A 25,876-nucleotide genomic window follows, 5' to 3' on the forward strand; every position below is an offset into this window, starting at 1 on the left:
CTCTCACACCTTCAAAATCTGCTCCAGAGGCAGCAGCAGAGCATATATTCGTGCTCCTGAGGGCAGTGGGGTGCGGAGGGTGTCCTCCCAGGCACGGGATAGCCACTCGGGTGCACAGAGAGGTGCACACACCCTGCAGCCAGGGGCGGAGCAAGCCGCCCACGGGAGGTGGAGCAAATTGCCGATGGCAGACATTCGGCGCACCGCCCACCCGCAACTGCCAAATGTCACCCCCCTCAGCGAAGACACCCAGGGCAGTCCGCCCCCACCGCACCCCCTTCCTCCACCCCTGTCCAGAGGGCCCTCCAACCCTCTGAGCAGATTTTGAGGGCAAAAGGAGAGCAGTTGGCTGCAGGGAGAGGAAGGGAAAGTTCCATTATGCAAGCGGAAGTCTATTTCACAGTAGGAAAAACATTTGCAATGCAATAATTGTAATGCAATTATTGTCTAAAATGCATGATCAAAAACATAGTGAAAAGTATGTTTTGGGTTGTTGTTTTTGAAAATCTTATTTAGAGGCAAAGTGTTCTTCCACCTGTGCCACTTTAGTGCAATAGCGCTGATGGGGAAAATGAATGTTCTGTTTATAAGATTATTTGCCCCTGGAGTCATGAGCGACTGGGATTAAACAAGGTGCAGACACGACTGCACACTAGTTCAGCCGTATCAAAGAGAGAAGCCTTTCAAAGATGTAATAAAATGACGCCTGTTTTTTATGGCGGAGATCTCAAATCTATTGATGTGCAGTTAATTCCACTCCAGGATTTGGTTCTGTGTGTTTCATGCCCGAACATCAGTTTATCCCCAGACCATCACAGCTCAGGGGAGAGATTAAGAACGTAAACACTGCAATCTGATATTTCCCTGGAGCACTTGTGAGCTCAATGCAACTTGGCACGGAGGTTTACAATCCAGCTCCTCGATTGAAGTTTGAACACCCCCTTCAACCCATAATAGCTTTTAAAGGGTTTTGTGAAGAAGAAAACTATATATTTTGCTGAGGTGTCTCAAAAATTCTACTTTGCTCATTTTCATTTATTTATTTATTTTTGGTTAATTCTCTAAGCGCTGTGTGTTCTCCCTGGGGGTTTGTGGTTTTTTTGTTTTTGTTTTTAAAAACTAATTGTCAGTCAGGGCAATGGTGATTTCCCTCACACTTCATTAGAGGGAATATAACTTTGTACAGTTGGTTCTGGAGTCATGGTAGCACCACGGGCTGATCCACATTTACCAGCTGGGCCCTGGTATAGCTCAGTCGGTACAGCACAAGGTTATTCATCACTGGATTGTGGGTTCAAGCCCCACATTGGGCAAAAGATTCCTGCATTGCAGAGGATTGGACTAGATGAACCTCCTGGTCCCTTCCAACTGCACAATCTTCTACGACTTTTTTGCCCTGCTCTTTCTGAGCGCCACAACCCCAGAGTCGGTCACGACTGGACCTAATGGTCAGGGGTCCCTTTACCTTTACCTTTTCCAGGCACCGTGGGTGGCACTGTGGGTTAAACCACAGAGCCTAGGACTTGCCGATCAGAAGGTCGGCGGTTCAAATCCCCGCAACGGAGTGAGCTCCTGTTGTTTGGTCCCAGCTCCTGCCCACCTAGCAGTTTGAAAGCACATCAAAGTGCAAGTAGATAAATAGGTACCGCTCCGGCGGGAAGGTAAACGGTGTTTCCGTGCTCTGCTCTGGTTCGCCAGAAGTGGCTTAGTCATTCTGGCCACATGACCCGGAAGCTGTACGCTGGCTCCCTCGGCCAATAAAGCGAGATGAGCGCCGCAACCCCAGAGTCGGTCGCTACTGGACCTAATGGTCAGGGGTCCCTTCACCTTTTCCAGGCACAGGTCCAAGCATTCGTTTTTTTGCTATGGAGCTTTCCCCATGAAAACCTACTCTTCAGCGCTCGATCGGAGCAAACTTGAATTCAGGTTTTCCTGAATTGTTTGCTCTGACTGAGCTTTAAAGAGCAGGTTTCCGTGGGGAAAATCCCAGAGCAGAAGAAAGGATGCTCAGACACAGAGCTTTAAAGAGTGGACCATGCTTAGAAAGAGCATGGTGCGGAAAAGCCCTAACAGAAGAGTTTGGGATTTTAGGCCCTCTAGGTTAAATAAAAATAATCTATGTGATGCACATTAGATTAGTTTTCTTCATTTTCCTCCATTCTCTCTCTTTCTCTCCCCCCCCCCCAAGCTTCTTCCTCATGTCTTGCTCCTCAATGCCTCACTGTGCCCAGATTCCCCACTGCCTCTGGGCAGGATTGCCTGCCACACCCATATGAATAGTAAATTCCACCCAACACCATCGGCTCAGAGTCTGTGACCCTTGCCTGCCTCTCAGAGTTCGAGGCCTGCTGAATTTTCATGAAGGGCCTTTTCAGGAACTTGAAAGGAGCGCTTGTTAAAAATTCATGCCCGAAGATCTTCTGCTGGGTAATGATCGAGCGTCATTTCCCGTTTTGAGCAGATGTTATAATAGCTGCACTAAGCAAAAGCGTTTGGGGTGGAGGCTAGCGGTTGCGGGGGGAGGGAATGCTTAATGGCTCCTGGGAGGGAAAGGCTAGTGCCTGGCCTGGCTTGACTTGCAATTCCCAAGAAACAAGGCAGCTTGAAGATGGGCATAATTTAACAAGAGAAACCGCAGCTGATCCCTTGGGCAGAGAGCAAGCCCATCTTGTTCCCAGTTTCACCATGATAGTGTGCCGGTCCCATGGGCTAAACGAGAGGCGTGGTCTAAGTCCAGACCGAGGTCGAAGGTGCAGTATGGAGGCAGTCCATAAAAGTTGAAGCTGGATGCAGGTCAGGTAGTCGGGTGAGGTCAGGAGCTCTGGCAGGATAGCAGGACAGGGTTCAGGCAGAAACTGACAACCAACGAAGTTGCTCCCGCAACTTGGGACTGAGGCTGCCTGGTTTTTATCTGCCCCCAGGCACAGGGTGGCCCCGATGCTCAGGTGACTCACCTCTCCTGGCCTGGAGGCGAGCACTCCTCCTGCAGGAACTTAGTTCCCTCCGCCTCTCTGCCCTGAGCCTCTGTAGCTCAGGAGAGGCTGGAGGGTTACCAGACCCAGAGGCAACCTCAGCTTCCTCTGAGGGGGCTGAGAGTGGAGCACCTGTAAGCAATGGGTCCTCCATCACCTCAGGAGCCAGAGCAGACTCAGCTGCAGCCTGCACCTCAGGATCCAGCACAGGTGAGGACCCTTCAGGCTCATGCCTCAGCCCCGGCTCAGTGGGTTCTGGAGGTGGGGAATTCCTTGCAGGCTGGGATCCCTCAGGTTCAGCATCCGAATCCGAATCCCAGGCCATCACAGATAGACTTGGCACGCCAGCCAATTGGATCTGGGTCCCAACATCAGTGTCATACCTCTGCCAAGCTTTGGAAAGCCTTCCTGCCTTTTGGTTTTTCAAAGATCCCATGTAATAGAACCATTCATATTTCCCATGTTAGCCCTCCACGGATAGAAAATGGATTTCTAAACAGTACAAAACGATTTGGAGTGCTGATGGTTCTTGTTGACAGCACTGGCACTAGCCAAGTGGCACTGTGCAAAGCCAGCTTCTGCCTTAAGCTTTGCACAACTGTTACCCACTTTCACCCTTGTTCTATAGAATCTGTGACAAATGCATTAATTTTAAGAAATTAATTGCCTTGTAAGACCTTGCAGGAACAGGTGAAAATACCCAACCCATTGCTTCTGTGGTGGCGCTGGACCCCAGTGAGGCTTTCTCATTTGATTAGGACCCCCAAGCTGCTAGCATGGATGTGAGGAAAAGGGGGAACCCTTATTCACATGTGGTGGAGATGCACCAGAGTTAACCAATTCTGGGTTTGGATGCTTGAATTAGTCTCTGGTATAAGCAGCCGGCTTTTGGTCCCAGACGCCACGTTGGCATTGCTCTTTGACTGAAGATGAACAGAACTTTTTGCTGCACAATGAAGAACTAGTGTTGCTATTGTTGTCAGTTGCTCAGATGGAGGTGGCCAGACAGTGGAAGGCAATGCAAGGGCCGACAAAAGAAAGGTGGGAAGTAGCTTTCAGAACATTTGATTCATCATAGTACAGTAATAAGAGATGTTGCTAAACCTGGTACTGTATGGTTGTTCCAGTTACAGATAGGTAGCATGTGTATCTGAAGAAGTGTGCATGCACACGAAAGCTCATACCAAGAACTAACTTAGTTGGTCTTTAAGGTGCTACTGGAAGAAAAAAATTTTTTTTGTTTTGTATGGTAGTTGTTCTTCATCAACTTTCTTTACAGAAATCACCCCCTTTCAACCCCAAAGTGACCCACACCCTGCTAGGGAGAGGATACATCTTGGCAGCTGGTTACAATGCTATGGAAATTAATAAATATAGAAATTTTGAATATTTGGGTTGTGAAGGGAAAATACAAGCTGCAGAGGAATTTCTGGGCTAACCTATGCAATAATAATAATAATAATAATAATAATAATAATAATAATAATAATTTATTATTTGTACCCCGCCCATCTGGCTGGGTTTCCCCAGCCACTCTGGGCGGCTTCCACAAACACCAAAAATACACTAAGATTGGTCCTAAGTAAAGGTAAAGGGACCCCTGACCATTAGGTCCAGTCGCGGATGACTCTGGTGTTGCGGCGCTCATCTCGCTTTACTGGCCGAGGGAGCCGGCGTACAGCTTCCCGGTCATGTGGCCAGCATGACTAAGCCACTTTTGGCAAACCAGAGCAGTGCACGGAAACGCGATTTACCTTCCCACCGGAGCAGTACCTATTTATCTACTTGCACTTTGACGTGCTTTCGAACTGCTAGGTGGGCAGGAGCTGGGACCGAGCAACAGGAGCTCACCCCGTCGTGGGGATTTGAACTGCGAGCTTCTGATAGGCAAGCCTAATAGGCTCCATGGTTTAGGCCACAGTGCCACCCCCGTCTGCATTCCACAGGATTGCGTCCATTCTGAAAAGATGGCAAACAGCTTCTTTCCGCGAGGAAGTGTGGTGATATCTGCTGTAGGTGCCTTTCCCTCCATTGATGGGGAAAGTGATGTAGGGGGGAAGAGGCCCATGCTGTTTTCTGGTCCTGTCCCCTTTCCTTATCTTTGTTTTTGGCCATTTTGTTTTATGCCAAACATGGCAGCCGTTTTGTGGCGGACATCCATCAGAGGCAGATTTAAGAGAGCACAACTGGATCGGTTCCACTGGGTGCAGAGCCTTGGGGGTGTCACAACTATAATGTCAAATAGAAGGTGAGAGACCAGGGGTACCATTTTTGTTGTGTCACGCAGGACACTGCTGAAATTTGAGACCCTGAGGTCTACCACTGCACCCGTGACATTTTCTCAAAATCCAGATACTCCGGAGAGCTGCTGTTGGTCAGAGTCAACAGAACTGACCAATGACCTGACCCCATAAGGTCCTGTTGGGAACTTTGTTAGCAATAGGTGTTATTCTAGCCAGCTGTGCCCTCCGACATCCAATCTGTGGATTCACATCACTCTTCCTGACCCCTCTCCACCCTTCGCCATCACGACATATTTCTCAACATGAATGGCAAGCCAAACTGGTTTGCAAGAGCCTGTTCCTTTAATGTGAAATAACCACCTAATTAACTTCAATTGCCTAATTAACTTCAATTGGAGAAACTGCTTAGGGCTTCAAGGAATAGAGGATGCTTCAACGCAGAACGAAGTTGGCCAGAATAAGATCATTTTGATCAGTCTGGAGTAGACATACATCCGTCTCGAACTCAAGCACCAACAAGTCCTGAGTGGATTGCTTTGAACATCTTAGAACAAAAAAAGTTGCTACGGTTCATAGTCATCACTTTTCTTGGCAGAGAGTTGTATCGGTCTCCCGGTGTGAGAAATGTGACGCGCAGAACTTGTTATAAAATATACAGAACCAAGGCAGGATAGTGCGCACCCCGGAAATTATCTCTTTCAGCTTCTGCCTTCTGGAAGAAGGTACAGAGTTACAAAGACTAGGACTAGCCGTCTGAGAAACAGTTTCTATCCAAATGCGATTTTGGTTTTAAATGCAGTGTAAGGTAGTCTCTATGGGAGTAAAAAGGTAAAGGGACCCCTGACCATTAGGTCCAGTCACGGACGACTCTGGGGTTGCGGCGCTCATCTCGCTTTACTGGCCGAAGGAGCCAACGTTTGTCCACAGACAGTTTTTCCAGGTCATGTGGCCGGCATGACTAAGCCGCTTCTGGTGAACCAGAGCAGCGCACAGAAACGCTGTTTACCTTCCCGCTGGAGCAGTACATATTTATCTACTTGCACTTTGACATGCTTTTGAACTGCTAGGTTGGCAGGAGCAGGGACCGAGCAACGGGAGCTCACCCCGTCACGGGGATTCAAACCGCCAACCTTCTGATCGGCAAGCCCTAGGCTCTGTGGTTTAACCCACAGCGCCACCCGCATCCCACAGAGTAGTTGCTTTGGAAGACGATAATCAGGCATCCAAACAACATGGCCAGTTCAATGAAGTTGATGTTGAAGAATCATTGCTTTGACACTGGTGATCTTTGCTTCTTCCAGTACACTGGTATTAGTTTACCTGTCTTCCCAAGTGATGTGTAAATTTTTCGGAGACACCGTTGATGGAATCTTTCGAGGCACTGGAGATGGTGTTTATAAGTGGTCCATGTTTCACAAGCATGCAGTAAGGTTGGTAGTACAACAGCTTTCTAAACAAACATTTTGGTTTCCCTGCAAATGTTCCGGTCCTCAAACACTCTGCACTTCAATTGGGAGAAAGCCGCACTCGCAGAGCTCAGGCGATGCTGGATTTCGGTATGAATGTTGGCCCTTGTGGAAAGATAACTGTCCAGGTAGCAGACATGATGCTTGGGGAAGTGATCTATAGCAATGACCAGAGGAGGAATGACTACTGGGAGGTGCGCAAAGAGAAGAAACGCTGTGGTGCATCTGCATCAGCACAACTGGGCGCCTTCATTCGTCCCACCTGCAACAAAACACGTCTCTCCCTTATTGGACTTTAAAGCCACAGCAGGCACTGTAACTCTCCAACAGGTTGACTTCATCCCCAAAGGTGCACTCTTCCATTGTCTCCCAAGAGAGATCGGTACCAGCAACAACTCCAAAAGGAGGACAGCCCCAGTCCATCAGATAATGCTTCCTAATAGACCTCCTCCATGATTTTGTTTCATCCCATTTCCTTCAGTGCAGAGAGCTTAAGAAGAGCCTACTGGATCAAGCCAATGGTACACCGAGTCCAGCATCCTGTTCTCTCAGTGGCAGAGGTTGCCAGTGCAGGGCTCAAGGCTGGCAGTGTACTCACCAGAACCTCTTATGGTGCTCACACAATGTGCAAGAGGCAGTTTGCTGTTCCTGCTCAGTTCCAATTCGCACCGTCTCGGCTGTTCCTACATTGAACATGCCCTTTCAGGATAAAGGACCCCTGGACGGTTAAGTCCAGTCAAAGGCGACTATGGGGTGTGATGCTCATCTTGCTTTCAGGCTGAGGGAGACAGCTTTCCGGGTCATGTGGCCAGCATGACTAGACCGCTTCTGGTGCAATGGAAAACCGTGATGGAAACCAGAGTGCACAGAAACTCTGTTTACCTTCCCACCGCAGTGGTACCTATTTATCTACTTGCACTGGTGTGCTTTTGAACTGCTAGGTTGGCAGGAGCAGGGACAGAGCAAGTCAGAGTATATTGCATTTAATTATGGGGTACCAGAGTTTCTAGGGGTTAACCTAGCTGGGGTAGCAGGCGTGTTGGTTTTTGAATGTCTGATGTAGATTTTTTCAATTTCGTTGTTCTGTATGGGACAATGACAATAAAGATTATCGTATCATATCGTATTGTTTTAGACAGCAAATGGGTGATGCTTTGAGCATGCTATCCTGGAAGCTGTTAACAGGAGCAGCTACAGAGAGCAGGAAAATTAGGAGGAATTTTGATCTCCATCTTCAAATATCTGAAGGGCTGTCACATGGAAGATGGACCAAGCTTGCTTTCTCCTGTTTCAGAGGGTAGGACCTGAACCAATGTCTGACATACACACCGGTTAGAAAGGAAACTGCTGTCTGCCAATAGACCTGAACCAATGGATTCAAGTTACAAGAAAGGAGATTCTGACGAAATATCAGAAAGAACTTTCTGACAGTGGAACAGACTCCCTCAAAAGGTGGCGGAATCTCCTTCCTTGGATGTTTTTAAATGGAAGTTGGATGGTGATGATGATGATTTATTACATTTATCAAATTTCATCCAAAGATCACAGTTTGGCTCACAACGAAAAGTACACCCGCCAAAAAAGACAAAAGTAAACCAATTATTCTCCTCCCACAAACAAATTAAAAAAGCCATAGATTGTTTAATGAGCCCAACACCTGGTTGAAGAGAAATGGTTTTTTGCCTGGTGCCTAAAGATATGTAATGAAGGTGCCAAGCAAGCCTCTCTGGGGAGAGCATTCCACAAACAGGGAGCCACTGCAGAAAAGGCCCCGTTCCCGTGTTGCTTCACTTTGGACCTCTTGTGGATGAGATACACAAAGAAGAGCCTCCGATGGTGTTGTGGCCCTGAGCCATTTAAAGTTTAAGGAACTAATCAGTAGCCAGTGTAGTTGGCCCAGGATCAGCGTCATATGCTCAGACCCAGGGCCGGATTTAGGTTTGATGAGGCCCATCGCTACTGAAGGCAATGGGGCCCTTTATATGTCCAGCTCTCCTTTGTCAACAACAAATTGTCACTGTTTTTTGTGCTGAATATATGGACCTAATAGGCATCTAAAGCCATTTGCATATGTTGCTGTGCAACCAGTCCATGCAGAATGTAGGCACCCTATATATAGAAATGAGCAAACCAGGGATATTTTAGGGAGTAGGCTAGCAGACAGGGTCCATTGCTTAAATCATAGGAGCCTACACAACACAAAACACTGTTGCTGTATGTAGGCTTTATTTTATTTGTTTTTTATCTTATATTTTGTAAATGTACAACACTTTAAAATAGTGAAGTGCTGAATATCTTCTTGGGGGGGGGTCAATATTCATATCTCCCCCCTTTGTTTATTTTTATTTATTTAGATGTTTTGCAGTGTATTGATGAAGTTGGGTATGCAATCCTCTACAGTTATTTCCAGGGCCGGATTTAGGTTTGAAGAGACCCTAAGCTACTAAAGATAATGGGGTCTTTTACATGTCCAGCTGTCCTTCGTCAACAACCAATTGTTGCTGTTCTTTGTGCTGAATATGTGCTATATGGTAATTTATGGACCTAATAGGTCCATACACAACACAAGCACTGTTGCTGTATGTAGGTTTTATTTTGTTTTTTATCTTATATTTTGGAAGTGTACATCCAGTTTTTTCCCCTTTAAATTTTTGGGGGTCCCCAAGAGAGTGGGGCCCTAAGCTATAGCTTGTTTAGCTTATACGTAAATCTGGCACTGGTTATTTCCCCTTAGGGCATAGACTCCAAAGTTTATGAATCCAGACCCTTTGCACCCCTGGAAGAATCAACCACATAGGCTTTTAGGTTGGCTTTCTAAGAAGCTACTTTGAAGAGGTCTGGAGATATTCTGCAGGGTGAGCAATTGGAAAGACTATGTTTTGCACTGTATCGCTGATGTTTCATGCAATTTATTTTTTAAAAAAGAAATTGCATTTATTTTCTTATTGATTGTAGACCCTGGAAACTTTTGCTCCCCCCCCCCCCCACGAACAATCAGCAGTTCTGACATCTGTGCACGAAATCTTACACACACACACAATAAAAAAAATCAGACAGAATGAAAAAAAGCTCAAAGACAGCAGACAAGCCGCTGGCTTCCTTCCTCAGATATCAAGAATGTACTCAGATTCTTCAAACCATCGCAGCCAACTTAAGGAAGAACCTCACTCATTGAAAGACTCCAGGTTTGTGACAGATATTCATTGACAATTTATAGTTATTTGCAAATTGGACTTGCTATAGGGGACTCTAGTGGGATTTTGAAGTGTTGGGTCAGGAAATGAAGGTTGTGTGTGTGTGTGCCTGCTACCGTTGTGTTTTAGCTCTGTTAGTGCCTGGTGTGATGAGTTGTGAGCCAACTTTTATCCTGTAGTGAATGGAACTGAGTGCTCTGTAAACTCCGAAGTCCCTGGTTCCGAGATAAACATCTCCTTAGCTGTAAACTCACCTACGGTTCTTCTATAAGGAAGCCTTTTCTCAGCATTCAAACCTGCAATATGATGATTCCGGGCGACATCACAGGGATGTTGTAAGGGCTGGTTTGTCATCTCTCAGGGAGCGTGTAGTTGCATCCGGGAGTGCAAGATTCTGCATTGAGACTAGATGACCCGTAAAGTCACTTCCCTTAGATGATTCTAAAACAAAGTTCCTTTTTAAAAAGATAATCTCCTGAGGTGGAGTGCAGACTCCTTCTTCTGCACAACATTCATGACCATGTTTCTTCTGGGTATTCTTAGGGCCAAACAAGACTACATTTAGTATTTGATTCACCATTGTGTGCTTGGTTTTCATTTATTATTAGCAGCTGGGGGGGGGGGATTGTGTGTGTTTGTGTGAGCCTCTGGTTTGCAGGTAAGGATGGGAGAGATTTCAACTTTGCATTTGAATAAGAAACTACCCATACGGGAAGCAAAACTGGACCATCCATTGAAATTTGCACATTTCCCAACTTTGCAGGGCAGTTCTCGAACCAAGCAATATGTACAACAATGCATATTTTAGTGGAAAGTGTGCCTGATTGATGAAATCAACATGGAACAATGCATGCTATTGGAGGAAATTGATTGCAAGAATAAATGTGTGTACTTGTCAAAACTGGATACATAGATGTGTACATTAGGAGAAATTTGTACTAAATTTGTATTAAAATGCTGATGAATTTTCCTGAGTCCCCCCCCCCTTAAAAAAATGTGAATTGCTGCAGAATTGTGGAACTGAAATTAGGGCTGGAAAACTGACACAATAAAGACCTGATGAAGAGAGCACAGCAGAGGTTATATTTTCTGAGAATCCTCCAGAAAAATAATCTCTCAAAGGACCTGTTGATGGCATTTTACCATTGTACTGTTGAGAGTGTATTAACTTATGGTCTCTGTGTGTGGTATGGGAGCTGCACGGTCAGGGAAAAAATCAATGCTGTCCAGGGTTGTAAAGACTGCGAAGAGAATAACTGGGTGCACTCTTCCCACCTTGGATCAAATCTATGCTTCCAGGTGCCATAAGAAAGCTGCAGAGATAGCGCAGGATAGTGTGCACCCCAGAAACGATCTTTTCCAGCTTCTGCCTTCTGGAAGAAGGTACAGGGTTATAAAGACTAGGACTAGCCGTCTGAGAAACAGTTTCTATCCAAATGTGATTTTGGTTTTAAACGCAGTGTAAGGTAGTTTCTATGGGAGTATATTGTATTTAATTATGGGGTATCAGAGTTTTCAGGGGGTTAACCAGGCTGGGATAGCTGGGATAGCAGGCTTGTTGGTTTCTAAATGTCTGATGTAGATTTTTCAATTTCGTTGTTCTGCATGGGACAATGACAATAAAGATTATTGTATCGTATCGTATTGTACATTTAAATTGACAGATCCACCCATCCCTCTTTGAGGGAGGGGAGATTGAACCCTTTCTCTCCACTGTGGTTCCGATCCAAGAACGGACCATCTGTCAACACTCCCCCCCCCCCAAGAAGCAAAAGTCAGGCCTCCGCTTTGGGTCCCCTCTTTAGAACTAGCAGGCATGTGCAGAGTGCATTTCACTTTCTCAACAACCAACACCAGATAATCTAGGACAGAATCATGGAATTGGTAGAATCACAGAATTGGAATGGATCCCCAGTGGTCATCTATCCCAACCCCTGCAAGGCGGGGAAACTCGAACACACAACTGAAACCGCTCCGGATGCTTGGCTTAGCTTTGCAAAAAGTGCTGACAGTTTTATCGCTGCACCGCTAAGGAGGGGATGAAGGATGCAAGGCTTATCCGGGTTTAAGGTGGAAATGGGCTTCCAGGCAGGCAACTTTGCCAACTTCTGAACTGGCCTCTTCAACGATCTCTTTTCCAGCTGCGTGATCTGCAGCCACCAGCAGGAATTCTGATTTAGCTGAAAACTGAAAAGTTCCACTCTCTGATTTCCGCAAACAGGAGCCGGGCGAGCCCAGCCACCCTTTGCACCGGCTGCCTTGCACGGGCGGGGCCGACACCTGGAAGGGGCGGGGGCCTCATTTGCATTTGCTTCGACCGTGATGCATTGCGCGGAGATAGGGCGCGATTTTTCCGTGTTTTAACGTGAGAGTCCGGTTATCTAACCGCGGGGCAGAGTTAGGGACCCTCCTTCACCTTATTTTTGCTCGCCGCAGAGCGCTTTCGGGGCAGTCCAAAGTGGCACCGTAACCTCTTGGTCAGGCTCTGATCCTGTGCCCGGGACTACTGCTAGCTGCGAAATTATACTCTGGCTTCTCCTCAGATCGTATAAATCTTTCGCCTTTTACTAAAGATTTCCGTGGGGAGGAGCGTTTATGAGTTCATAAATAATTTTTTGAGGTCCTGCTTTTGCAGGGCTGATATGCTATGGTTTAAAGATAGAAAAACGAAGTTAGTATATCATATTTTGAGCTGTTACAGTGCTGGATTCCTCAATGTAACTGAAATTTGCAAAGGCGTGCATATGAATCCGGTGTTCGACCGTTTCGGCTTCATACGAGTTAACATCCAGGTTTCACATGTTGTTGTTTAGTCGTTTAGTCGTGCCCGACTCTTCGTGACCCCCTGGACCAGAGAACGCCAGGCACTCCTGTCTTCCTCTGCCTCCCGCAGTTTGGTCAAACTCATGTTTGTAGCTTCGAGAACACTGTCCAACCACCTCGTCCTCTGTCGTCCCCTTCTCCTTGTGCCCTCCATCTTTCCCAACATCAGGGTCTTTTCCAGGGAGTCTTCTCTTCTCATGAGGTGGCCAAAGTATTGCAGCCTCAGCTTCAGGATCTGTCCTTCCAGTGAGCACTCAGGGCTAATTTCCTTCAGAATGGATAGGTTTGATCTTCTTGCAGTCCATGGGACTCTCAAGAGTCTCCTCCAGCACCAGAATTCAAAAGCATCAATTCTTCGGCGATTATCCTTCTTTACGGTCCAGCTCTCACTTCTATACATCACTACTGGGAAAACCATAGCTTGAACTATACGGACCTTTGTTGGCAAGGTGATGTCTCTGCTTTTTAAGATGCTGTCTAGGTTTGTCACTGCTTTTCTCCCAAGATGCAGGCGTCTTTTAATTTTGTGACTGCTGTCACCATCTGCAGTGATCATTGAGCCCAAGAAAGTAAAATCTCTCACTGCCTCCATTTCTTCCCCTTCTATTTGCCAGGAGGTGATGGGACCAGTGGCCATGATCACATACCTGCTTTTAAAGCAATATTCCTCCTGAGCAATTTCCTTGTTTGCCTTCAGCAAAAGTGGCTCCTGTTTGACTTCCTAGGTTTTTTTCTGATGCTCAGCCCCAGATGAGCATCTGGGCATGTGAAGAGTGCCTGCACTACGTTGGTTGAGGAGCCCATCCCATCCATTTCTAGTCTTTCTATCCCCTTCCCAACCCCATTTTTGTTACCATTTTTGTTCCACCCTCCCCGTGGAACGCCCCTCCTTTCAGATGTCAAGGAGATCAAAGAATTACACAACTTTTAGAAGACATCTGAAGGCTGCCCTCTATTGGGAGGTTTTTAACGCTTGGTGCTTTATGTTTTTTGATATGCTGTAAGCCACCCAGAGTAGCTGGGGAAACCCAGCCAGATGGGCGGGGTATAAATAATACAATTATTATTACTAAACGAGGGGCATAATTAATCTAAGTGGTGTGGTGATTTGAGCATTGGACTTGGGACCCTAGAGATAGGGGCCAAATCCCTACTTGACCATAAAACTTTTGCTCCTGAATACCAGTTGCTGAAAACCACAGAAGAGGAGAGTGTTGCTCTTGTGAGTTTCCAGTAATAATAATAGAAATATACTCAGAGTCGAGTGTGGATTTCCTGCTCTTTATTCAGCTCATAGTGGTGAGGAGGAATGGAAGTTCCCCCAAAATGTCTGCTTTATATACATTATTTACACAATGGGCCCCACGTGATTGGCTAATTCCGGGATTCTCCTGTAGGCCAATCAGTTTGCGGATTCACTTCTGGCTGGAGTTGGATTGGGTGGCTCCTGCGGACCAATCAGACTGCCACATTCTGGATCCTATTGTTCTAGAACCAATCAGACTGCTGCATTCTGAATCCTATTGTTCCAGGACCAATCAGGCTGCTGCATTCTGAATCCTATTGTTCCAGGACCAATCAGACTGCTGTATTCTGAATCCTATTGTTCCAGGACAAATCAGACTGCTGCAATTTGGGTCATATTCAACTCACTACATAATAATAATAATAATAATAATAATAATAATAATAATAATAATAAAATTTTATTTATACCCTGCCTTCCCCAGCCAGAGCCGGGCTCAGGGCGGCTAACACCAGTAAAATTACAGTAAAAGCATAATAGGGGGGAGAAAAAAATTAAAATACAGGTTAAAATGCAATTTAAAATGCAGCCTCATTTTAAAAGTAGCCCATTTTAAATAGTAGCCTCATTTTAAATAGGCATCTGATTGGCTGCTGTGAGAACAGGATTCTGGATCAGTTGAGCCATTGGCTCTTCTTACGATATAAATGTGAGAATAAATGCAATCCTAGCCGTGTCTACTCTGACCGGCCCCATTCCTTAGCACTTACTAAATGGGATTTGGTATGTTGGCAACCGTCTGCCTCGAGAGACAATGGAGTGTGCCTTTGGGGGTGAAGCCAAACCTCTGTGTTAGCAGCGCCAAAGTGCCCTCCTTGGGGCACCAGCCTGGGCAGTGTGTCTGGAGGTCCTGGGCTGCCCAGATGACAAGGCCCCCCTCTCAGTCTCACTGATGTGGTCAAAAGGAAAACAAAGCAAGACATTTGGCACCAGCTTGGCTGCAGGACATGCCGGAAGGAGCCACACAAGATGCCATCTAACCATCTTACAAACTCCACCCTGGATTTGTGTAGGGTTTACCCCTCAGCCTTTTCTTCTCTTGAAAATGTTCCCCAAGGCAGTGGAGGTTTAGGATCAGAGTTTTCAATAATAATAATAATAATAATACGTCCATCTGGCTAGGTTTCCCCAGCCGCTCTGGGCGGCTTCCAGCAGAATATAAAAACATAATAAAATGTCAAACCTTAAAATTACCTTATACAGTGGTACCTTGGGTTACAGACGCTTCAGGTTACAGACGCTTCAGGTTACAGACTCCACTAACCCAGAAATAGTACCTCGGGTTAAGAACTTTGCTTCAGGATGAGAACAGAAATTGCGCAGCGGTGGCGTAGTGGCAGTGGGAGGCCCCATTAGCTAAAGTGGTGTTTCAGGTTAAGAACGGACCTCTGGAACTAATTAAGTTCTTAACCCGAGGTACCACTGTACTGGGCTGCCTTCAGATGTCTTCTGAAAACTGTAGTTCTTTATCTCCTTGACATCTTGATGGGAGGGCATTCCACAGGGAGGGCGCCACTACCGAGAAGGCCCTGTAACTTTGCTTCTTGCAGTGAGGGAACCATCAGAAGACCCTTGGAGGAGGACCTCAGTGAATGATGGGGTGGAGATGCTCCTTCAGGTATACTGGGCTGAGGCCGTTTAGGGCTTCAAAGGTCAGCACCAACACTTTGAATTGTGCTTGGAAATGTCCTTCTCCCTTCCCAGGTTGACTAGCCCCATCTGCCCCTCCCATCCCTCTACAACATTTGCAGAAGCCATCTTCTTGACTGTTGGACTCACTCTTGGTCTCGTCCACTCTATCCAGCTTCAGTGATGATGATGATGATGATAATTATTATTATTATAAATTTTATTTATACCCCGCCCTTCCTGATTCAGAAAACCGGGCTCAGGGCGGCTAACAACAAATTTAAAACACTTAATTGATGAAAAAAAAAAGAGAGCATAAAATACAGAATAAAATGTGAATAACAATAAATTCAGAATTCAAAAATCAATTTAGGGGGGAAATCCATCCAATAAACATTAGATGATCACCAGGACTAGCTGGCTAAATTAGTCCTATTTGGGCCAGCGAGGAGACCAGCGGAGAATTAGCTGTGGGATCCCAGAGTGGGTAATCTTCATAAAAAGGGGAGGGGGAGGGAAGGAAAGGAAGGGGAATAAAAGATCAGGCTAAATTCAATTTGAAAGCCAGGTGGAATAGCTCTGTCTTACAGGCCCTGCGGAAGGAAGTTAAATCCTGCAGGGCCCTGGTCTCATGGGACAGAGCATTCCACCAGGTCGGAGCCATAACTGAGAAGGCCCTGGCCCTGGTGGAGGATAATCTGACTTCCTTAGGGCGTGGGACCTCTAAACTATGATTATTCATGGACCTTAAGGTGGCAAAGATGGACCAGAAACTGTTCCTTTATGCTACTACCACGGTGAGACTATTATTCGCACAGAAATGGAAACAACACGAAACACCCACAGTTGAAGAGTGGCAGCAGAAACTTATGGAGTACGCAGAAATAGCAAAATTGACTGGAAAAATCCGAGAGCAGGGCGGCAAAATATTCCAAAGAGAATGGATGGAATTTATAGCATGCATAGAGAAGAAATGTACACAAAATAAAGACACTCGCAGGATTGAAACAGACCTCATAATGTTTATTAAGAACCATTTGTTTGGACTTTGGGAATTGAAACAATATAATACAACAACGAAGGATGTACATTAATAACACTTAGACAATTTTATTCTATAGTATTAAGTTTACATAGAATGTAAATATAACAAAGATAAAAGGAAACAGAGAGAAACCAGAAGAAGGAGGTGTTGCAGGAATTTATGTATAGGGTGGGGAGGGGGTTGCCCCTCCAGCAGATATCATACACATGCAGCCCACTACCAAAATCAGCACAATCACTTTTGCGACTTTTGTGATTTGTCCCCACAAAACACTTCATCACAATTTCTTCCTATCTATTCAAAGGGCCTCTGCTGCACAATACCAAATGTAACAATTCACTGATAAATGTACTGGCTCACTGGGAAAACGTCAGAAATTCATATAGACATGTGAGCTCAGCTACTCAGCAGCCCCTCTGCCTGAGTGATAATTCCTGGCATCCTGATACCTGAGTGCCAGACAGGAAGCCATTCCAGAAATAACAAACCCAGATGAAGACAAAAGGGTGTGATTAACTTGGCTGGGAAACAGGGAAATGTAAATATCTCTTTTGTTACACTTGATGGGTGTTTAGTGGAGGGCAAGGAGAACCATGGGGAGTCCAGGATGCTGAGATTACTGCCACCAGACCTCTCCTTTCATGATGTAACCATGATGTATGAGTGATGTAGTTTTGGGGGGGTGTAACATGGGGATTAGCAGCTAATAAAAGTTTGGGGGCTCTTTTGTTCTGGGCTTCCATCTTCTTCCACCTTGTTGCAGGTGGGAGTCCTGTCGCGACAGTCTTCAGTAAAGACCAAACCTACTGGCTGCTGTTTTGCTCTGGTATTCCTGACTGGTGTCCTTGTTTTTTTGTCCAAGGGAGCCCTCAGATTTCTCTGTTAACAGTTGGAGGGAAGTACAAGCTCCTTAGAGTAAAAGCATAAAGGTTAAAAGAAATAAGATATGTATTATGATTGTGAAACTTGTAAAAGCAATAAAGATCATTCAAAAAAATATTAATAACATGGTGGTCACGGCCAAGACCCCTGGCCCTGGAACAGTTGGTGCCCCTGTGCGTGCTGGATTCTGTGAGTCTTTGACGTGGCGAAGTGAGGCAGCAGAAACAGCTGAGTTTTCATGTGCTTCAGGCTTTCCTTCCTTCCTGCGGGAGAACAGTACCACACCTGGGCTCACTCGGTCACGTTTGATTTTAAATTACTGCCCCTCAGCTATCAGGAGGCAATAAGCACAACGCAGCTTGCATATAATGCGTATCTGGTGTTTCAAGCGCCTAAGTAGTCAACCTGCTGCTGTCATCTAGAGATTTAAAATGTGTGTCTTGAGACTATCCTTCAGTCAGTTCTTCATGCAGTGCTGGCCCTTTCATTAGGCAGAGTGAGGTGGAAGATCAGGGGTGGGCACAGGGCTGGATTTAGGTTTGATGAGGCCCTAAGCCATGGGTATGTTTCCAAGCACAATTCAAAGTGTTGGTGCTGACCTTTAAAGCCCTAAACGGCCTCGGTCCAGTATACCTGAAGGAGCATCTCCACCCCCATCGTTCTGCCCGGACACTGAGGTCCAGCGCCAAGGGCCTTCTGGCAGTTCCCTCGCTGCGAGAAGCCAAGTTACAGGGAACCAGGCAGAGGGCCTTCTCGGTAGTGGCACCTGCCCTGTGGAACACCCTCCCACCAGATGTCAAAGAGAAAAACAACTACCAGACTTTTAGAAGACATCTGAAGGCAGCCCTGTTTAGGGAAGCTTTTAATGTTTAATAGACTATTGTATTTTAATATTCTGTTGGAAGCCACCCAGAGTGGCTGGGGAAACCCAGCCAGATGGGCGGGGTAAGCTTATTATTATTATTATTATTATTATTATTATTATTATTATTAGGCAAACTAAGGCCCGGGGACCAGATCCGGCCTAGTTGCCTTCTCAATCAGGCCCGCGGACGGTCAGGGAATCAATGCGTTTTTAAATGAGCAGAATGTGTCCTTTTATTTAAAATGCATCTCTGGGTTATTTGTGGGGCATAGGAATTCGTTCATTTTTTTCCTTCAAAATATAGTCCGGCCCCCCACAAGGTCTGAGGGACAGTGGACTGGCCCCCTGCTGAAAAAGTTTGCTGATCCCTGCCCAAAGCTAATGAAGGTAATGGGGCCCTTTATATGTCCAGCTGTCCTTTGTCAACAAATTGCCACTGTTTTTGTGTGTGTGTTGAATACCGTATTTTTCGCTCTATAAGACACACCAGACCAGAAGACGCACCTAGTTTTTGGAGGAGGAAAACAAGAAAAAAAATATTCTGAATCTCAGAAGCCAGAAGAGCAAGAGGGATCGCTGCGCAGTGAAAGCAGCAATCCCTCTTGCTGTTCTGGCTTCTGGGATAGCTGCGCAGCCTGCATTCGCTCCATAAGACGCACACACATTTCCCCTTACTTTTTAGGAGGGAAAAAGTGAGTTTTATAGAGCAAAAATTACGGTATATGCTATAAGGTAATTTATGGACCTAATAGGTATCTAAAGCCATTTGCACATAACAAAATATGTGTTTTATCAAAGTAATTGTTGAACTGAAATACAGTTAAGAAAAAGTATATTAATAGTGAAATACAATTAAGAAGAAGTATAATAATAGTGAAATAATTATTAAGCTCTAACTTAAAATGATTTTTTAATTCATAACAAACTTAATAATGCACACACATTGGCATTTGGCAACAACAAACGTTCCTTTAGAAACACAATTTACAAAGACTCATAATCTAGTCTCTAGAAACTTGCTGTAACATGAAATAATAATAGGTGTAAATATATGGTGCAAACTACTAATAATTATAAATAGCTTTATTAATATGAAATTAAGTGTTATAACCTGTACAAGGCTAGCATTCGGGGCCCATTACTTACATCATAGGAGCCTACATAACACAAAACACTGTTGCTGTATGTAGGTTTTATTTTATTTGTTTTTTATCTTATATTTTGGAAATGTACATCCAGGTTTTTTCCTTTAATTTTTTTTTGGGCCCCCAAGAGAGTGGGGCCCTAAGCTATAGCTTGTTTAGCTTATACGTAAATCCGGCACTGGGTGGATGGGGAGTAAAGACAGCAGCAAGATAGTGGGGGAGAGAGCTGTGAGCGATACATGGCTCCCCCTGGAACGCCTAAGCCTCTGCTGCCTTTGGGTGCTGTGAAAGCCGCAGGATCTCACCATCAATGCTGAAGGAAGGTTCAGTTGCCAGATCAAGTTTTTCCTCTACATTGAAGATGGGCATCTGCAGGGATTTTTCCGGAGAGGGGGTAGGAAACTCAAACATTGAAAGTGGGAGCAGGCTATTTCCCCCCACAAAAACTATGAGAAGAAACGTGCCGGGATATTTTGCTTCATAAAGTCTACAAATACTAGATACATTCTTTAAGAAAAAAAGTATAATATATTATATTAAATTATAATATATTATATTATATAAAAATTATATTATAATATATAATATAAAAGTATTATATTATATTATATTATATTATATTATAATAATGTATAATAGTACTATTGTGAGAATGATGTGTGCGATAGAAAGGGGTTAAATATACCAGTTGCAGAGAGGAAGGGGAGTCACGACTCGGCAGAGTCAAAGGGAATGTATAGCATTAATATGGTTTGTTGGAAAAGAATATGTAAGGAAAACAATTAAAATTTACTTGAAAAAAAGAAAAAAAAAGAACGCTGGAAATCGGGGAATTTATTTATTTCTAAAAATTAGACATTGCTCGATTGTAAAAAAAACACAACCCAAAAAACCCTCAAGTTGGTTTTAAGGGGAAAAAAATTACAACAATAAAACATTAAATAATAAAATCAGCAATAAACTAAAAACAGATTAAAATGTGCACCAATATTCTAAATACCAGGATAGGCTTGTCTAAACAGAAATGTTTTTAGCAGGCACTGAGGTACAGTGAAGGCAGCTGTCTGATATCAATAGGCAGGGAGTTCCGAAGTTCTGGTGCCGCCATGCTGAAAATTTGAGTTCTTACAAATGCAGAATGGGTATGTTGTGATTAATCCAGAGAGGCAACTGTGGTCAGAGCCACACATTGCATCTCTTTAACATTCAAGGAGAATCCTGGCAAGTAGTTTGCTAATGCCGATGGCAAATAGAACTCTGTAAAACCAGCACCCTTAAACTATAGAGAGGGTTATCTATGACTGTTTTTGTTGTTTACTAGTTGTGTCCAGCTCTTCCTGACCCCATGGACCAGAGCATGTCAGGCCCTCCTGTCTTCCACGGCCTCCTGCAGTTTGGTCAAACTCATGCTGGTAGCTTCAAGAACACTGTCCAACCATCTTGTCCTCTGTCGTCCCCTTCTCCTTGTGCCCTCCACCTTTCCCAACATCAGGGTCTTTTCCAGGGAGTCTTCTCTTCTCATGAGGTGGCCAAAATATTGGAGCCTCAGCTTCAGTATCTGTCCTTCCAGGGAGCACTCAGGATTGATTTCCTTCAGAATGGGTAGGTTTGATCTTCTTGCAGTCCATGGGACTCTCAAGAGTCTCCTCCAGCACCATAATTCAAAAGCATCAATTCTTTGGCGATTAGCCTTCTTTATGGTCCAGCTCTCACTCTCACTACTACATGACTACTGGGAAAACCATAGCTTTAACTATACAGACCTTTGTTGGCAAGGTGATGTATCTGCTTTTTAAGATGCTGTCTAGGTTTGTCATTGCCTATGACTGTTAGGGTGGTATAAATGGATGGTGTGGCTGTGACCGGCCTTTTTTGCAACCCCCCCCCGAAAGGGGTACATAGAAAGGGAGAGGCCACCATATTGTCCTTGGGTTATTGGTTTGTTTTTATATGTTTGCTATGTATTTTGTGTTCTCATTTTTGTGCTGCAAACCACCCTCTGATCTTTGAATGGCGGTACAGTGGTACCTCAGGATGTGAACGGGATCCATCCTGGAGCCCCGTTCGCATCCTGAACGGAACATAAGATGCGACAGCGTGTCTGCATGTGCGCGGGTCACGTTTCGCCGCTTCCATGCATGCGCTTGACGTAATTTTGACCGTCTGTGCATGCACGAGCGACGAAACCCGGAAGTAATGCACTCCGTTACTTCTGGGTCACTGTGGAGCGTGACCCGAAAGCGCTCAACCTGAAGCGTATTTATCCTGAGGTATGACTGTATACAACTTTTAACAACAACAATTGTTATTATTTCTGAGGCGGGTTCTGCTTAATGTTGGACCTCGGCATTGATTAGCCACATCTATCATTTGATGTCCAGGCTCACCCCAGAGATACACTTCATCCCGTTAAACACTTGGGCTGAGGGTCTTCATATAGGCAACAGGTATTTTGCCTTCATGGTGCCAATGTGGTGTAGTGGTTAAGAGCGGTAGATTTGTAATCTGGGGAACCAGGTTCGCTTCTCCGCTCCTCCACATGCAGCTGCTGGGTGACCTTGGGCCAGTCACACTTCTCTGAAGTCTCAGCCCCACTCACCTCACAGAGTGTTGGTTGTGGGAAGGAAGGGAAAGGAGATTGTTAGCAGCTTTGAGACTCCTTCGGGTAGGGATAAAGCAGGGATATCAAATCCAAACTCTTCTTTTTCTTCTTTTGTACATGTTAGGTCTTCGTCATGCTTGCTCCTGACTTTTTCTGGATTTCCTGCATAATGCTGGCAACTCACATCACCTTGCAGGTGTGTGGTCAAGGTAAGGAGAGAACCCAGCCTATTCTTCTTCTTCTTCAAATCATGTGCTGGAGGTGACCAAAAATGGGGTAAGAAATAATAATCTCTCTTGAATTGCATGGTTCAAGGGTGTTGCATGGTTCAAGTGATCCTGCGAGCGAGGGCTGGATTTGCTTCATGACCTAGGCCTACTTCCCACCTGTTCCATGGAGATGGGCCATTGATCAGCCTTGGAAGGTCTCAGGTTCTATCAAGGCATCTACTGTGGTAGCACAGAGATGAGGAACCTGCCGTCCTTCAGAAGTTGTTGGGCTGCCACGGCACAACCTAAAAGAAGATTTGCAGGATCTCAAATGGCTGCAGCCCATTTACAAGCTGGTCATCAGGAAACACTGGAAGATCTCTTCATTTTCATAATCAGCGTCCAACATTCCTGCCTCTTAATTTTGGGGATCCCAGAGTGACAACTTGGAGGCTGGTCAGAGCAAGCTGAACAAAAATAGCCTCTCCTTTGATCAGGAAATGAATCCCCTCTTTGTCTGGCTTCCTGTCCCTGTTTTTGCTCCAGTGTGGTGATGCCAATGGGCCCCTCTGAAGAATGGAATGCCCTTCATTTCTGCTTCGACCAGGGCGGCCTGTGAATCTCAGCTTTGTTTCCCCCCAAAATAATTTCCTTGCAGGAAGCTGGAAGTGTGTCTCGAAAAGCACACAGATGTGAGGCTGAGTTGTTGTGTCCCGTTGGACCACTGATGGTCCATTCAGGTGGCACCAAGATGGCAACTTTTCTGAAGCCTGGGGGCTTCATTGCAGAACTGCAATACACCTGGCCATTTTTTGCGTGGAGAGATTTTTCAAAAGAGGTGTGGCTGTAGTATACTGGGGAACAGTGCTGGGTTTACCATATTTTTTGCTCCATAAGACACACTTTTTCCCTCCTAAAAAGTAAGGGGAAATGTGTGTGCGGCTTATGGAGCAAATGCAGGGGGGAGGCAGGCAGGAAAAGCCCCCAGGAGCCGCTCACAAGCTCTGCACGGCTCTTGCGGGCTTCTCCCTCCTCGTAGAAAGCATGCAGGAGCCGTGTGCTCCTTAAAGGGTGTGCGGCTCCTGTGGGCTTTTGCAGGAGGTGGGGGAATTGCCATAGCCACGCACAGCCTCTCCCGGGTGGAGAGGTTGCGCGCGGCTAAAGAGGAAGCCAGGACAATGAGTGGGATCCCGCTGGCTTTGGTCTTTGGGGCTGGGGGGGGGGACACGGGCTTCCCCTGGCAGCCCTGAAAGCTCTGGTAAGGACCTAACAGAAGCAGAAGCCAGTGGCAAGAAGAAGAAGTGGCAAGAATACACAGAGGAATTATACCAGAAAGATATGGATGTCTCGTACACCCCAGGTAGTGTGGTTGCTGACCTTGAGCCAGACATCCTGGAGTGTAAAGTCAAATGGGCCTTAGAAAGCACTGCAAATAACAAGGCCAGTGTAAGTGATGGTATTCCACCTGAACTATTAAAAATTTTAAAAGATGATTCTGTTAAGGTGCAACACTCAATATGCCTGCATTTCTCGATTCAGCATCCTTCCTCCCTGCAAAGAAGTTTAAGGGAGCTTGTGCACAGTCACACACCTGCCGCTCTTGCTGAGCTAAAGGCTGTCGAGTTCTGTTACTTACACTTTCTCTAGTTTTGCATTTTTCCAAACAGGTGGCCTCAAAGCTGCCAGCTAAAGTTGCACGCTCAGCAGGATAACTGGAACTGCTGCATCTCTCCAAAATGTTTAATTTAAAAGGATATTTTGGAATTCCTAGCATGATGCTGGTTCACCTCTTTTCCCAGGCACTTGATGCCTTTGGCCTTTTTCCTCAGTCAGGTGGCAAACCGGCTCTGTCTGGGGGCTCTTGGAGCTGCAGGTGGGGGCTTCTGCGATGGAATACTCCCCCTTGCATAAATATTTCCTCCCTATCAAACCAGGATGTCTGGGAGCCTGAGGACGATGCTCTAATAATTCTTAAACAAGCTTTCCCCAGGTTTTTCAAGTTTTGAATTATTGCAATTCCACACACCTGCCTCAATGTTCTGATACATTTTTGTATAGAGTGCTCTACTCACGCATGTCTTGCTGGATATTTCAGCTGCATTATGTTTTTGAAAAGCAATCTTGATGTGAGCCTCGGCCCAGTATACCTAAAGGAACGTCTCCAACCCCATCGTTCAGCACGGACAAAATTCTAAGTGTTGGTGCTAACCTTTAAAGCCCTAAATGGCCTCAACCCAGTATACTTGAAAGAGCATAGACTGGTGACTGCCGAGACCACATAACACCGGTCCTGGAAGACCTACATTGGCTCCCAGTACGTTTCCGAGCACAATTCAAAGTGTTGGTGCTGACCTTTAAAGCCCAGTATACTTGAAGGAACGTCTCCACTCCCATCATTCAGCTCGGATACCGAGGTCCAGCTCTGAGGGCCTTCTGGCCGTTCCCTCCCTGCGAGACGTGAGGTTACAGGGAACTACGCAGAGGGCCTTCTTTGTAGTGGCACCCGCCCTGTGGAACACCCTCCCATCAGATGTCAAGGAAGTAAACAACTATCTGACTTTTAGAAGACATCTGAAGGCAGCCCTGTTTAGGGAAGTTTTTAATGTTTGATGTTTTAATTCTGTTTTTAGTGTTCTGTTGGGAGCTGCCCAGAGTGGCTGGAGAAACCCAGCCAGATGGGCGGGGTATAAATAATAAATTTATTATTATTATTATTATTATTATTATTATTATTACTAAAAGCATTACATGCCGATGGGGTCTCACTCCTGCCAGCAACCAAGCTGCAGCACTTTCAGATGAAGTGCAAGGGAAGCCCCACATAGAATGCATTGCGGAAATCCAAATGGCTTGGTGTCTGTTAGAGCTGGCTGCAGAGAATGCCATATGCCCCCAAACTGGATTGAGCATATTGCAGATATTAATATTGCGCAGCATGAAACAACTGGATACATACATACATTTTGGAATAAAAATTGTCTAGATCAGGGGTCGGCAACCTCCGGCCCATGGGCCGCAAGTGGCCCATGGGGGTCATTTAAATGGCCCATGAGCCACCCCTAAACCGAGCCATCCGCTCGGTGCGTCCCCGCGCGCTGCGCAAAACCAACGCAGCGCGGAGCGGGGACTCGCTTCTGCAGTGCCGGTAGCAATCTCCATGGGAGTGAACCAGCCCAGGCGAGATAAACCTTGCCAACACCTGGTCTAGACTCATTAGATTGATTCAAAATGCTACTTGCAGAACTTCCTTCAAAACAGAACAAAAAACAGTTGTACAATATCTTGTGCATGTCAAGCAGAGACTCAGCATCTTATAAGAAGTAAAATAACTTATAATCAGAGCTGATAAACATAGCTCACTCACTCTCAGGCTCCATTAGCTTGCACTCCAACCCCTAAGGCTGTTGAGGTCCTGGAGAGGCATCTCCCTCTCCCAGAGCCTGAACAAAGACTAAAGGCAATTTCCTTCAAAATGGCAATTTGAAATTCAATACA

General features: G+C 45.5%; 1 protein-coding gene across 2 annotated transcripts in view; it reads left to right on the forward strand.

Moving 5' to 3' along the window:
* The first annotated feature begins 2,731 nt into the window (after positions 1–2,731).
* COL20A1 (collagen type XX alpha 1 chain) overlaps positions 2,732–25,876 on the forward strand; it is a 148,973-nt gene continuing 125,828 nt past the window's right edge. The window contains exons 1-2 of one of the 2 annotated variants that reach the window (XM_083618337.1): positions 2,732–2,750; positions 22,297–22,381. In XM_083618337.1, coding sequence (XP_083474463.1) covers positions 22,306–22,381 — 76 coding nt within the window. In that variant the 5' untranslated portion in view covers positions 2,732–2,750; positions 22,297–22,305. Of the gene's footprint in view, positions 2,751–9,769; positions 9,867–22,296; positions 22,382–25,876 lie in introns of those variants that run through there. The other variant, XM_083618336.1, reaches the window with a different exon arrangement.

Source organism: Podarcis filfolensis (genome assembly GCF_964270895.1).
Source record: "Podarcis filfolensis genome assembly, chromosome: 6".
Classification (NCBI taxonomy): domain Eukaryota; kingdom Metazoa; phylum Chordata; class Lepidosauria; order Squamata; family Lacertidae; genus Podarcis; species Podarcis filfolensis.